We start from the raw sequence: 12,973 nt of genomic DNA on the forward strand, positions 1-12,973 counted from the left end.
CTGTAGGAACATGAAAGGACAATAAGGGCTAGAAAACAGTCCAAAGACACAATTCTGGGTGCTCTTTGCTAATTTACAGCAATAAAATAAAATATTTACTTTCTTCATCTATGCTATGGGGCTATGATGATTTGGATTAACTTTTATAAACTTCTAATTACTTGTCTTACATAAAAAAAGGGCAACATTACAGTTCAATTGGCATTGTACAGAGAAGCTAATTGTTGGTTTAAGTCTAAAACTCAAAACTCATTGCTTTTAATATGCTTTTATTTATTACGGGTGAATCTTTGAATGGGAATCAATTTTAAAGATTTTGGATGTTCTGCTCTTTCCCCCTTCTCACTACTGCACTTGACTAGTCTTTACAACAACAACAACAACAACAACAAAAGATTCTGGGGGGCCGGGGATCCCAGTTGGATGGAAAGGGGAACCTCAATGGTGTAGGTGATGCCTGGGGTTAGAATTCTGAAAAGTTTTGAGAAAAACTTTTGCTGTTATGACAACAAAACCAGTAATAGACAAAAAGCAACATTGTGCAGGAAGAGACCTTATGAGAGAAGTTTGAAAGAAAGTCAAATATATAATATTAAATGGACTGTAGGTTCAAGCCAGAGACAGCTTCTAGAGAGCACATGAAGACACCAAGAGACTGTAGAAAGCCCAATCTTTAAGAGGCTACTAGACCCACTGACAGAGTGGAAGAGACTGTTTGTGGTTCTGGCTCTGTGTAGACCTGAGTGGCCTTGACTAACAGTAACATGCTTTACATGAATGTAGTTTGTGCATCCACATTTCTCATAATTTATAATAGTTTAGTTGTGCAAATGAGCCACATAGGCTGGACCATGCTGGTGGGTTGGATAGGAAAATTGGGGCAGTCACTGAGCGCCCCACAGAGGCACTTCCTTTTCCTGGCATTGACAAAGTCAGCTCTAACTATCACCCCTTCTCTAAAATGTATCCCTCAGATAAGAAGCAAGGCCCTTATTGTGTACTTTTCATCAGTTACTTGTGGATATATTCACTGCCCCCCCCCAGACTGGAACTTCAGTGAAGGTCGATCTCTTCTGACTGTTTTGGATATTCTAGGCTTTGTCTTGAGCACATGGCACCACAGCAGACCTTTATATTCCTTTCCTCCTCGCTGTCCCCCCCCCCCACCCCATCATTTTTCTCTTCCTGGGCTCACCTAGTGGGCAGCATAGACACTGCTCTTCAAATGTTAATTTGCAAGCAATTGTCTAGGGATTTGCTAAAATGTGGATTCTGATTCAGTATGTCTGCAGATCTAGCAAGTTTTCAGGTGATGCCTAAGTTGCTGATCTTCTGAGGCTCACACTTTGGGTTGCAGAGTGTGGAAAAACCATCCAGCACAGACTCGATTTAGCCAGTGTCCTGGGTTCTGTGGACAGAAAAATCCAAACTCTGAAATATTTGAAAGAAGTTTATTCTGAGCTAAATTTGAGGACCATGACCCGGAGCCACTCCCATGACATCTTGAGCAAGTGAACTCGATGTGGTTAGGTTACAGTTCGATTTTATACATTTATAATTTTATACATTTCAGGGAGATAGGGGTTACAGGTAAAGTCATAAATCAATAAGTGGGAGGCATACATTCTTTTTGCCCCAAAAGGAGGGCTATCTCAAAGGGAGGGGGCTTACAGGTTGTAGGTGGGTTTAAAGATTCTTTGGCTTGTAAAGAAAGACCTGAAGCTTTGTCTAAAGGCTTGGAATGTTTCAACTTAAGGAGCTGTTATCAGAGATGAGCCACGGGACATAGATTTATTGTGTAAATTGAGGACCTGTAGGTTTGTCTTGCATACCCTTAAGCCTGTTAATGGGTTCTAAAGGATGTCCCCAAGAAGGGAGGGGAGCATAAGGCATGTTTGACCTCCTTCATCCTGGCAGGCAATTTAGTTTTAGGTTATTCCTTCAGTCACCAGGGGGCCATGTGGGGGTGAGCCTTAAAATTTTATTTTAGTTCACAGTTCAAATCCGAAGAGTTCTGTCTCTTATTAGCTGTGTGATTGTGGGCAGGGTAAGCCTCTCGTCCTCGCTGCAAAATGAGCTCCTCACAGCACCTATCACTAGCGCAATTGTGAGCATTAAATAAAATAACATAGGCAGCAGCACTCAGGTTCGCCTCCCAGTCCAAGTACACTAAGTGGTAGTTACCACGGCGGGAGGGGCGGGGCGCTGTCCATGCACGCGCATGCGCGTCCCCGCGTGCGCGCGCTTCAGGTAAGAGGGCCGAGCAGGTCCGCGTTCGGAGGCCTGTCTGGGGGCTCTCTGGTGCGACGACTGTGGTGGCGTTTTTCATGGGGAAGCTCTCGGCAGAGTTCTGGGGCCATGCGGCGGTCTCCCGAGTGTCGCTGTCTGCAGTTCGCCGGAGGCGAGCGTTTCCGGGTCGGTCGGTGACCTTGGCTCGGCAGCCGGGCCGTGCGGCCTGCGCTGCCCGCGGGTGTCGGCCGCAGGCCCGGCCCAAGCGTTCTGGGGGCCACGGGCCGGGGCGGCCGGGGGTTCCAGAGGACCGGGCGAGCGGGGGCCGAGGGCCGTGGGTCGCCAGCGAAGGCCGCCGTCCTCGGCCTCTGCTGCTTGCTCGGTTCCCGGCCGTGGGAACCTGGAAGAAGCTGCTGCTGTTAAGGAGACCCAGGGAGGTAGAGCAGAGAAACTTGTCCACATCTAGACTGCGGGAGACCTTGCTGTTTGAAACCGCGTCTCCTGGGGATGCTGAGCAGAATGAGGCCCCTTCCGCACGGAGAAGCAGCCTCGGTTTCCAGCCGCGGATAAGGGGCTTGCGGACACGACGCTGCACGATTGTCTTGAGCTTGTGCACCCGTGTCAGCTTCTCAGCCCAGTGTGGCGTTAACCCGTGACACACAGCCCTGCGTTGAGCCTGCCAGAGACTGCTTCATTTTAAACTTCTAAACTCCACCTTTCTCCAAAACCCTGTCTTCCTGGGCTGAGGTCCCTTGCTTGTAAAACATATATGTGTGTGTATATTTGTGTGTGTGTGCGTGTGTGTGTGTTTGGGGACAGTCTCTGTTACCCTGGTTGGAGTGCAGCTCACTGCATCCTCAAACTTCTGGGCTCAATCGATCCTCCTGCCTTACCCTCTCAAGTAGCTAGGACTATAAGCACATGCACACCCAGCAATTTTTCTATTTTTTGTAGAGACGGGGTTTTGCTCTTGCTCAGGCTGGCCTTGAACTCCTGAACTCAAGCGATTCTCCTGCCTCAGCCTCCCAGAGTGCTATGATTACAGGCTGAGCCACTGTACCCGGTCACGTGTATATATCTATTTTTAAAAGGTAAATGCTTTGTTATAGTGTTATTTGGACTTTATATTTTTGAACCCTTGGCATCACCCCCTCACAACAAAACAATATTTTATGTGGATTACTTAAATTATGGAATAGGGTGCATGCAGGCTTTGCTTTATTCACCTCTTGAACACTAAAAATAACCCCAAGAGAGCTATCTGTATTTAGCATGACTCATTATCTGTCAGTAATGTACCATATTGTAGTGAACAGAGCAAAACAATTCTCTCTTCCCACCTACCCACAGGTCTCTAGGTAATATATGGGTTCTTTTGTAACTTCCTTTGCTTCATTTCTTTTATGTTAAGAAAATAAAGTTTTAATCCTTTGGTCCCCAGGGTGATCATATTATCAAAATGAGAAAAGGGAATATTTGGAAGGAGGGACACCTGGTAAGGATATTACCAGGATAATCCTACAAAAGGAGGGTATTTGATTACCTCTGCTCTCAGGCATTGTGAAGAGGAGTTAGAAGGGAATGGGGTAAATGCCTGACAGTCTGAGATAAAAACTAGTGGTTCTCCTGTTCTTGACTTCAGGGCTACAGGGAGGCCGAGTAAAAACTTGGGTTTACATTTCATATATTCAGTAAGAGTTAAATATTCTATTTTCTTAATTTGTTATGTAGTGCTTTTCCTTGTTTAGTTTTAATTAGAAAAAAAGAATAAAGACTCAAATCCTTTTTCTTGATTAACTTTTACTTACAGGAAGACAATTAAGATCTAAGCAGTCTGTAGTTTTGCCATTTACTGGGTCATCACTCCACCAGTTTTCCCCCTCACTTGTAAAAATTATTTGGAGTGGATGTGGTGGTTTTTGCCTGTAATCCCAGAATTGTGGTAGGACTGCTTGAGGCCAGAAGTTCAAGACCAACCTAGACAAAATAGCCAGACGGTGTCTTTAGAAAATAGAAAAAAATTAGCTAGGCGTGGTTGTATGTGACCACAGTAGCTACTCAAGAGGCTGAGGAGATTGGGAAGTGGACAGTTGCAGGCTGAGGTTCACTTTTTTCTTTTGAGACAGGGTCTTACTCTGTCCCCCAGACTGGAGTACAATGGCGTGATCATAGCTCACTGCAGCCTCAGCCTCCTAGGTAGCTGGGACTACAGGTGCACGCCACCATGCCCAGCTAATTTTTAAAATATTTTTGTAGAGACAGGGTCTTGCTGTGGTGCTCAGGCTGGTCTTGAACTTCTGGTCTCAAGCAGACTTACTGCCTCAGCCTCCTAAAGTGCTCGAGTGGCATGCATGAGCCACCACAGCCAGCCAGGAATGTGTATTTGTAACAAGCAGCATCTTGGGTGATGTAGTTTAAGTGTTAAGACTGTTAGAAGAGCAACTCCCCAGGAACAAGAACCAATTCGTTTATGGCTCCACTTTGTATCCTTAGCATCTAGCAAAATGCCTGAATATGTCACATAGTTTAATGTTACATTGATAAATGTAGAACTCCAGCTATTCTTTTGTAGGATACTTTACAAAGAGCTTTTACATATTGTGCCCATTAGATCATCTAATTCCCAGTTAAGGTAAAAAAAAAAAATGATTAACCTCTCTCTCACCATCCTAAATTGTTAGAAAATTCTAATATCTTAGTTCCATAAATTATTAGTTTTTACAATGTCTTCTTGAATTTTCTTTTTTTGGTGCTTTATTCAATCTTGTGTTTGGCTCACTGTGCCCTTCAGGCATGGAGTTTGAAAACTAGGTAAGTAGGACATGTCTAAAACAAAAAGTATACAGTAACTTTGGGGTCTTAGTCCTACACAGAGAAATCAGTGAAACTGTGGGAATGAATTAGAGTTATTTTTATTTTTATTTATTTTTTTTGAGACAGAGTCTCACTTTGTTGCCCAGGCTAGAGTGAGTGCTGTGGCATCAGCCTAGCTCACAGCAACCTCAAACTCCTGGACTCAAGCGATCCTTCTGCCTTAGCCTCCCAAGTAGCTGGGACTACAGGCATGCACCACCATGCCCAGCTAATTTTTTTGTATATATTTTTAGTTGGCCAATTAATTTCTTTCTATTTATAGTAGAGATGGGGTCTCGCTCTTGCTCAGGCTGGTTTCAAAGTCCTGACCTCGAGCAATCCGCCCGCCTCGGCCTCCCAGAGTGCTAGGATTACAGGTGTGAGCCACTGCGCCTGGCCTAGAGTTATTTTTATAGAAGTGGTAGTAGAAGTTTAAATATGCTTGTTCAGGTTTACACATTTTGTTATTGTTAAATTTAGGATGACTCGCAGTTTGGAACCACTGGCAAAGATGATCTTTACAGGAGTTTTAGTAACTCAACTTGGAGCATATTTTGTGTTGGCTAAGATGAACACAAGCCAAGGTAATCATAAATCAGAAGCATAATTAATGCTTTATAGAGGGGTATAGAGTTTGCTAATGCATTTTAGGTACCAAATAATAATGGCATTTTGAGAGAAATTGCTTCTCCAGATTCAATGTATTAGATATATTTATGGCCAGAAGGGAAATCAAAGTATTCATTATAGTACACTAGATGATTCTCACTTCTCTCTTAAAAAATGTTGCTTGTAGAGTAGAGGAAATGTTTGACACTTCCATGGGTTTTACTAGTGAGTAGGGTAGAGGAAGTGTCCTTGTCTTAGTTTGGGAACACAGATAGAGGAAACCTAGCCTGCCCATTATGCTTCATTGGTAGATGGAGAAAGTTAAGAAGTGGCATTGCTGTTTTCTCTGGGTAACCAGTTTTCTCAGGCTAGGGTATCTGTGCATCAATAGTGGACACAAAAGGACTTTCCCATGCTATCACTGAAAGTGCGTTGACATTTTGTTTGGGGTGAAATTTTATATTAGAGCCCTCAACTTTTTTCTTTTTTTTTTTGAGATAGAGTCTCACTTTTTGTGGCCCCAGCTGGAGTGCAGTGGCATCATCATAGCTTATTGCAACCTCAAACTCTTGTGCTTAAGCAATCCTCTTGCCTCAGCCTCTCAGGTAGCTGGGAAGACAGGCACGCACTACCATGCCTGTCTAATTTTGCTACTTTTTGTAGAGATGGCCGTTTCTCAGGCTCCTCTGGAACTCCTGACCTCAAGGGATCCTCCTGCTTTGGTCTCCTCGAGGGCTAGGATTACAGGCGTGAGCCACTGTGCCCAGCCACAATCAACTTTTTAAATTAGAAAGTGCTTTTTCTCAAAAGCAGGGAGTAATCATGGGGTGGTGGCCATCTTTGAAACTTGTCACTCCCTCAAAGTACTTAACTGGAACCTGTACCAGGATGCTAGGGAGTATTGAGGAACTCTCTATACTTTGGCTGGGTGTGGTGGCTCAGGCCTGTAATGCTAATACTTTGGGGTAAAAAAACCTCCTAAAAACCAGAAAAATCTCTATATTTTTATAGTCTAAGGATATAAAGAAAGCATCTCAACAGTATTTAAAAGCAAATTAAAGTTTGGGATCAGTTTTGAAAACTGGGTATGATCTTATTTCTAATTCCTTATTAGGGTAAAACAGTATCCACAAAAACAATTCATAAAGTTGCATAAGGGCATTAATTATTGACACTGAAAATTTGCTTTTAAATACCATTTAAAAATAAATTACATCATATATACAGGCCAAATTTTAAAAACTCTAAGATAACTATAAGGCAGCTACATGTTAAGGTAACTTAGATCCTATCCAAAAGAATATAGTTCCCAGATCACCAGAAGGACCTTAAAACAAATTTCTAATGTATATGATTCTCATTATGTGAACCCTAAAGGTGGCATTAAATTGTGGCTCTATGTGTTAATGTAATGAATTTCTGATCATGTCTAATTTCAAGACTTCCTTTTTTTCATCAGATTTCAGGCAAACAATGAGCAAGAAATTTCCCTTCATCTTGGAAGGTATGTTTTTCCTTAAGTAAAAATGAGAGTATAAACCACCTTTTTCACATAACCTTTAAATTTAGTAGTGTCCTTACAATGAATTAAGAACTAAATGGCTTCATTTTAAATGTTTCAATTTCCAACAATACTATTCACTTCTATTTTATTTTCTTCTGAGAAAGTTCTCATCTAGAGTTATCTAGAATTACCTAGATGCGAGATAGCTAATGGACTACACTCTTAATTCTTCCAGTAGTTAAAAAAAAACATAGACTTTGGAATGAGACATATCTCAATGGGTTTAAAATATCCTTTTAATCTCAGGTTTGCTAATTTCTCAGAGCTATTTCTTTCTCAAGTAGGGGTAATGTCTACTTCCATGGGAGTATTATAAGGGCTGAACAATATAACCATATATACTTACTTAGCACAGTGTCTGGTATAAAGTAACAATAAAAAATGTTTATTACAATGATAAGTAGAGGTGTGTGAGCTTATACATAAATATGTAATCCTATTGTTCCCTTTTTAATTTTATTATGTAACAATATGGAAAAAAGTTTTTCTTAATGCAAGTTTTAACATTTTTACATGACTTTATAAGTGACAGCTATTTTTATTTATAGTTTATTACAGATCCATTGAACAGTTTGGAATGTATGGAATCAGAATACAAGATCAAGAAAAATGGTTGAACAGCAAAAATTAGAAGTAGAATTTTAATGTATAATTTACATTAATAACTCATTTCCTTTGCTTTTTACTTTTATGAGTGGTTTTCAGCCTCTTCTTCCTGAAATTTTTCTTTTTCTTGATGATACTTTTCAAATCTTTGTTGTGTAGCCAGTCATCACGTTCAGCCTCCCATTTAAGCTGTTTGAGACCTTTAAGAGGAGAATAAAGATGAGCTTACTACTACAGTGAAGACTCCTGGCGGTCACACAGAACATCCTACTGAGTAACAAAAACTTCTGGCCTGTGATGGCCTGCACTTTCTCACCCAGTATGCAAATCCACTGCTTTTTTGTCGCTTTTCTTCTGTATTTATTGTCAAAGACTAATATCTAATAAATAAATGACTAAGGAAGGAAAAGGAACAAATGCTCTAAAGATTTTCTTTCCTCTGATTACTTTTATTGGTGAAAGAATAAAAACCATAACCATATCAGAAATGTTTTAAAGCATATAAAGTTACTCAGCAAACTTATCCTACATAAAAATAGCCTGCCTTTCTAACAAAAGCTAAAGTAATTATTATAGTCTGTAGTCTTTTGCTGTGGTCTAAATACTTTTTAATTCTTCATGCTCTCCTAAGAGGGAGAAGAAAAAGCCATTCTCTTTCTAGGTTAGAAGGTACCCTAAAAAGGTCCTTCAAAAATAGCCATATCTTCTGAATTTTTAAGTCAAGCCTATTTTTAAAAACGTCAATAAAAAATAGGTTACTTACTTGCATTGTCTTTGTTAGCCATGGCATTCATGCCAATGCTATCAAACTTGGATCCCATATTTTCATCCAATAGGTGGCCAAACTTAGGGGGAAAAAAAAAGGGTAATTTCTTAGGAAACTTAAAGTAATGTGGAATAGCTAACTTCTTAAAGTAGTACATTAGCCTTACCTCTTCAGCAGATACAAATAGGCTGGAGTCATTTAAGTTTCTTTTCTGTTTTTTTCTTGATCCTAAAAAAAATTGTAAGTCTAGATTATTTAATTATAAATCTAATGATTTTGAAAAAATGTAATTTCTTCTAACATGATCTTATTAAAAAGATATCTTTGGGTAAAAATACAACTGCAGTTATTTTCTAGCACCATTAGGGAGCTGGCATTTAATGAAAAATATAATTTAAGAGTTAACCCAGATTCATAAAGCAAACTCTAGTTGATCTAAACAAATGGAGAAACAACAACACCATAATAGTTGGAGACTTTAACACCCCACTGACAGCACAGGACAGATCTTCCCAACAGAAAATCAACAAAGAAATAATGGACTTAAACAGAACTCGAGAACAAAGGGGCCTGACTGACATTTACAGGACATTCTACCCCAAAACCACTGAATGTATGTTCTTCTCATCAGCTCATGGGTCATTCTCTAAGACTGACCATATCCTAGGATATGAGCATGTTTCAAACAATTTAAAAAAATAGAAATTATACCATGTATCTTTTCAGATCACAATGGAATAAAAGTAGAAATCAACCCTAACAGGAACTCTCATTTCTACACAAAGTCATGGAAACTAAACAATCTTCTGCTGAATGATCACTTCATAAATGAGGAAATCAAGGTGGAAATCAAAAGATTCTTTGAATTAAATGACAAAGGAGACACAAGTTATCAAAAACTGTGGGACACAGCTAAAGCAGTCTTGAGAGGAAAGTTTATTTCCATAAATGTCTATATCCAAAAGTCGAAAAGATCACAAATAGACAATCTAATGAATCGTCTCAAAGAGCTGGAAAACAGACGACCAGACCAACCCCAAACAAGCAGAAGAAGTGAAATCATTAAGATCAAATCAGAACTAAATGAAATTCACAACAGGGAAACCATACGGAAGATTAATAAAACAAAAAGCTGGTTCTTTGAAAAAATAAACAAAATTGACACACCTTTGGCTAGACTAACGAAAGCAGAAAAGAAAAATCTCTAATAAGTTCCTTCAGGAACAATAAAGGAGAAATTACAACGGATGCTACAGAGATATAAGATATAATTTATGAATACTACAAAAACCTCTATGCACACAAACTGGAAAATGTGGAGGAAATGGACAATTTCTTAGAAACACACAGCCTCTCTAGGCTCAACCAGGAAGAAATAGAATTCCTGAACAGACCAATATCAAGTACTGAAATACTTGATATTGAAAACAGCAATAAAAAACCTTCCTAAAAAGAAAAGTCCTGGACCAGATGGTTTCACACCCGAAATTTACCACACCTACAAAGAAAAACTGGTGCCTATCCTGTATAAATTATTCCACAACATGGAGAAGGATGGAATCCTCCCCAACACATTTTATGAAGCGAACATAACCCTGATGCCAAAACCAGGAAAGGATGCAACAAAAAAAAGAAAACTACAGACCAATATCCCTTATGAATATAGATGCAAAAATTCTCAACAAAATCCTAGCCAGTCGAATCCAGGTGCTTGTCAAGAAAATAATCCATCACAACCAAGTGGGCTTCATCCCAGGGATGCAGGGATGTTTCAACATATGCAAATCTATAAATGTAATTCATGGTATAACCAGAAGCAAACACAAAGACCATATGATTCTCTCAATAGACACAGAAAAAGCATTTGACAAAATTCAACACCCTTTAATGATAAGAATGCTCAACAAAATAGGCATAGATGGGGCTTATCTAAAAATGATACAACCCATATGACAAAGCCACAGCCAATATCATACGGAATGGGGAAAAATTGACAGCATTCCCACTTAGAACTGGAACAAGGCAAGGTTGCCCACTATCTCAACTTCTATTCAACATAGTGCTGGAAGTCCTTGCTACATCAATCAGACAAGAGAGCGGAAGAGATCAAACTCTCACTCTTTGCCGATGACATGATATTATACCTAGAAAACCCCAAGGATTCAACCAAGAGACTCCTTTTTTTTTTTTAAATTTTTTTTTCCTTTCTATTTTTTTTTATGTGCACTTAGGTGTTGACGAGATTCCTTGAATTGATAAATGAATTTGGTAAAGCCTAAGGATACAAAATCAATACACAGAAATCGGAGGCATTCATATACGCCAACAACAGTCAAAGTGAGAACCAAATCAAAGACTCAATTCCCTTCAAAATAGCAACAAAAAAAATACAGTACCTAGGAATATATTTTACTAAGGAGGTAAAAGACCTCTACAGGGAGAACTATGAAACACTGAAGAAGGAAATAGCAGAGGAGGTAGACAGGTGGAAGAACATATGCTCATGGGTCGGCAGAATCAACATTGTTAAAATGTCTATACTACCCAAAGTGACCTACAGAGTCAATGCAATCCCTATCAAAATACCATCATCATTTTTCACAGATATAGAAAAAATAATTTTACGCTTCGTATGGAACCAGAGAAGACTCCATATAGCAAAATCAATCCTAGGCAATAAAAACAAAATAGGAGGGATCAATTTATCAGACTTCCAACTATACTACAAGACTATAGTAATTAAAACAGCTTGGGACTGACACAAGAACAGGGACATTGACCAGTGGAACAGAACAGAGAACCCAGATATAAAACCATCCTCATATAGCCCTCTAATCTTTGACAACGCAAACCAAAACATACACTGGCGAAAAGAATCCTATTCAATAAATGGTGCTGGGGAAAACTGGATAGTCACATGTGGAAGACTGAAACAGGATCCACACCTTTCACCTCTCACAAAAATCAACTCACGCTGGGTAACAGACTTGAACCTTAGGTGTGAAACTATTAGAATTCTAGAGGAAAATGTTGGAAATACTCTTCTAGACATTGGCCTAGGCAAAGAATTTATGAAGAAGATGCCAAAGGCAATCACAGCAGCAACAAAAATAAATAAATGGGACCTGATCAAATTAAAAAGCTTCTGCACAGCCAAAGAAACTGTCAAGAGAGCAAACAGACAACCTACAGAATGGAAAAAAATTTTCGCAAGGTACACATCTGATATAGGGCTGATAACTAGAATTTATTTAGAACTCAGGAAAATCAGCAAGGAAAAATCAAACAACCCTATGAAAAAGTGGGCAAAGGACATGAACAGAAATTTTTCAAAAGAAGATAGAATAATGGCCATCAAACATGCTCAATATCTCTAATCAATTAGCAGGGAAATGCAAATCAAACTGCAATGAGACATCACCTATCTCCAGTAAGAATAGCCTTTATAAAAAAGTCCCCAAACAATAAATGTTGGCATGGATGTGGAGACAGAGGAACACTCCTACACTGCTGGTGGGACTGCAAACTAGTTCAACCTCTGTGGAAAGCAATATGGAGATACCTTAAAGCAATACAAGTAGATCTACCATTTGATCCAGCAATTCCACTACTGGGCATTTACCCAAAAGATCAAAAGTCACTTTATGAAAAAGACACCTGCACTCAAATGTTTATAGCAGCACAATTCACAATTGCAAAGTTGTGGAAACAACCCAAGTGCCCATCAATTCATGAGTGGATTAATAAAATGTGGTATATGTATATCATGGAGTACTATTCAGCTTTAAGAAGCAATGGTGATATAGCACCTTTTGTATTTTCCTGGATAGAGCTGGAACCCATTCTACTAAGTGAAGTATCTCAAGAATGGAAAAACAAGCACCACATGTACTCACCAGCAAATTGGTATTAACTGATTGACACCTAAGTGGACATGTAGGAATAACATTTATTGGGTGTCGGGCAGGTGGGAGGGAGTAAGAGGGGATGGGTATATACAAACATAGTGAGATGTGCAATGTTTGGGGGATGGTCACACTTGAAGCTCTGACTTGGGTGAGGGAGGCATGGGCAATATACATAACATTAACATTTGTACCCCCATAATATGCTGAAATTAAAACAAAACCGAGTTAATAGGATATTTTTTAAAAAGCTAATATCATTCTTGCTTTTCAGATTTGCCACTGATGGAAGTTTACCCTTAAAATAAATACCATACCATCAAGCAAAATTCCAAAGTTAGCAAGGATGGGTTTTGGAATATTTAAGACAAAATATAAATTTTAATTTAGTGGTCTCATTTTTTGATTATACAGATATTGACTGATGGCATGTTTATAATG

General features: G+C 39.4%; 2 protein-coding genes across 5 annotated transcripts in view; one reads left to right on the plus strand and one right to left on the minus strand.

Moving 5' to 3' along the window:
* The first annotated feature begins 1,967 nt into the window (after positions 1-1,967).
* Positions 1,968-8,278, plus strand: LOC109731050 (protein CEBPZOS). 3 transcript variants are annotated; one of them, XM_076000680.1, is made up of 6 exons: positions 2,214-2,250; positions 3,184-3,320; positions 5,021-5,040; positions 5,563-5,666; positions 7,151-7,195; positions 7,804-8,278. In XM_076000680.1, the coding sequence occupies exons 4-6, from the start codon at positions 5,564-5,566 to the stop codon at positions 7,884-7,886; spliced, it is 231 nt and encodes a 76-aa protein (XP_075856795.1). In that variant the 5' UTR covers positions 2,214-2,250; positions 3,184-3,320; positions 5,021-5,040; position 5,563; the 3' UTR covers positions 7,887-8,278. The 3 variants fall into 3 exon arrangements, with proteins under 3 accessions (XP_075856793.1, XP_075856795.1, XP_075856794.1); XM_076000679.1 differs by lacking the exon at positions 5,021-5,040; XM_076000678.1 differs by lacking the exons at positions 3,184-3,320; positions 5,021-5,040 and having other exon boundaries at positions 1,968-2,250.
* LOC105884499 (CCAAT enhancer binding protein zeta) overlaps positions 7,791-12,973 on the minus strand; it is a 28,357-nt gene continuing 23,174 nt past the window's right edge. For both annotated transcript variants that reach the window (XM_076000672.1, XM_076000671.1), the window contains 3 exons: positions 8,794-8,855; positions 8,625-8,706; positions 7,791-8,061 (listed from right to left, as the gene is read on the minus strand). In XM_076000672.1, coding sequence (XP_075856787.1) covers positions 7,922-8,061; positions 8,625-8,706; positions 8,794-8,855 — 284 coding nt within the window. In that variant the 3' untranslated portion in view covers positions 7,791-7,921. The remainder of the gene's footprint in view (positions 8,062-8,624; positions 8,707-8,793; positions 8,856-12,973) is intronic.

Source organism: Microcebus murinus, chromosome 3, assembly GCF_040939455.1.
Source record: "Microcebus murinus isolate Inina chromosome 3, M.murinus_Inina_mat1.0, whole genome shotgun sequence".
NCBI classification, from domain to species: Eukaryota; Metazoa; Chordata; class Mammalia; order Primates; family Cheirogaleidae; genus Microcebus; species Microcebus murinus.

What these genes read in the sequence shown, in the direction of transcription:
- LOC109731050 (XM_076000678.1), top strand. Translation starts at nt 2,222, where the DNA reads ATGCGCGTCCCCGCGTGCGCGCGCTTCAG. An exon ending in CCCGCGTGCGCGCGCTTCAG is followed by an intron (nt 2,251 to 5,562) that starts GTAAGAGGGCCG and finishes TGTTAAATTTAG; the next exon opens with GATGACTCGCAGTTTGGAAC. An exon ending in TAAGATGAACACAAGCCAAG is followed by an intron (nt 5,667 to 7,150) that starts GTAATCATAAAT and finishes TTTTTTCATCAG; the next exon opens with ATTTCAGGCAAACAATGAGC.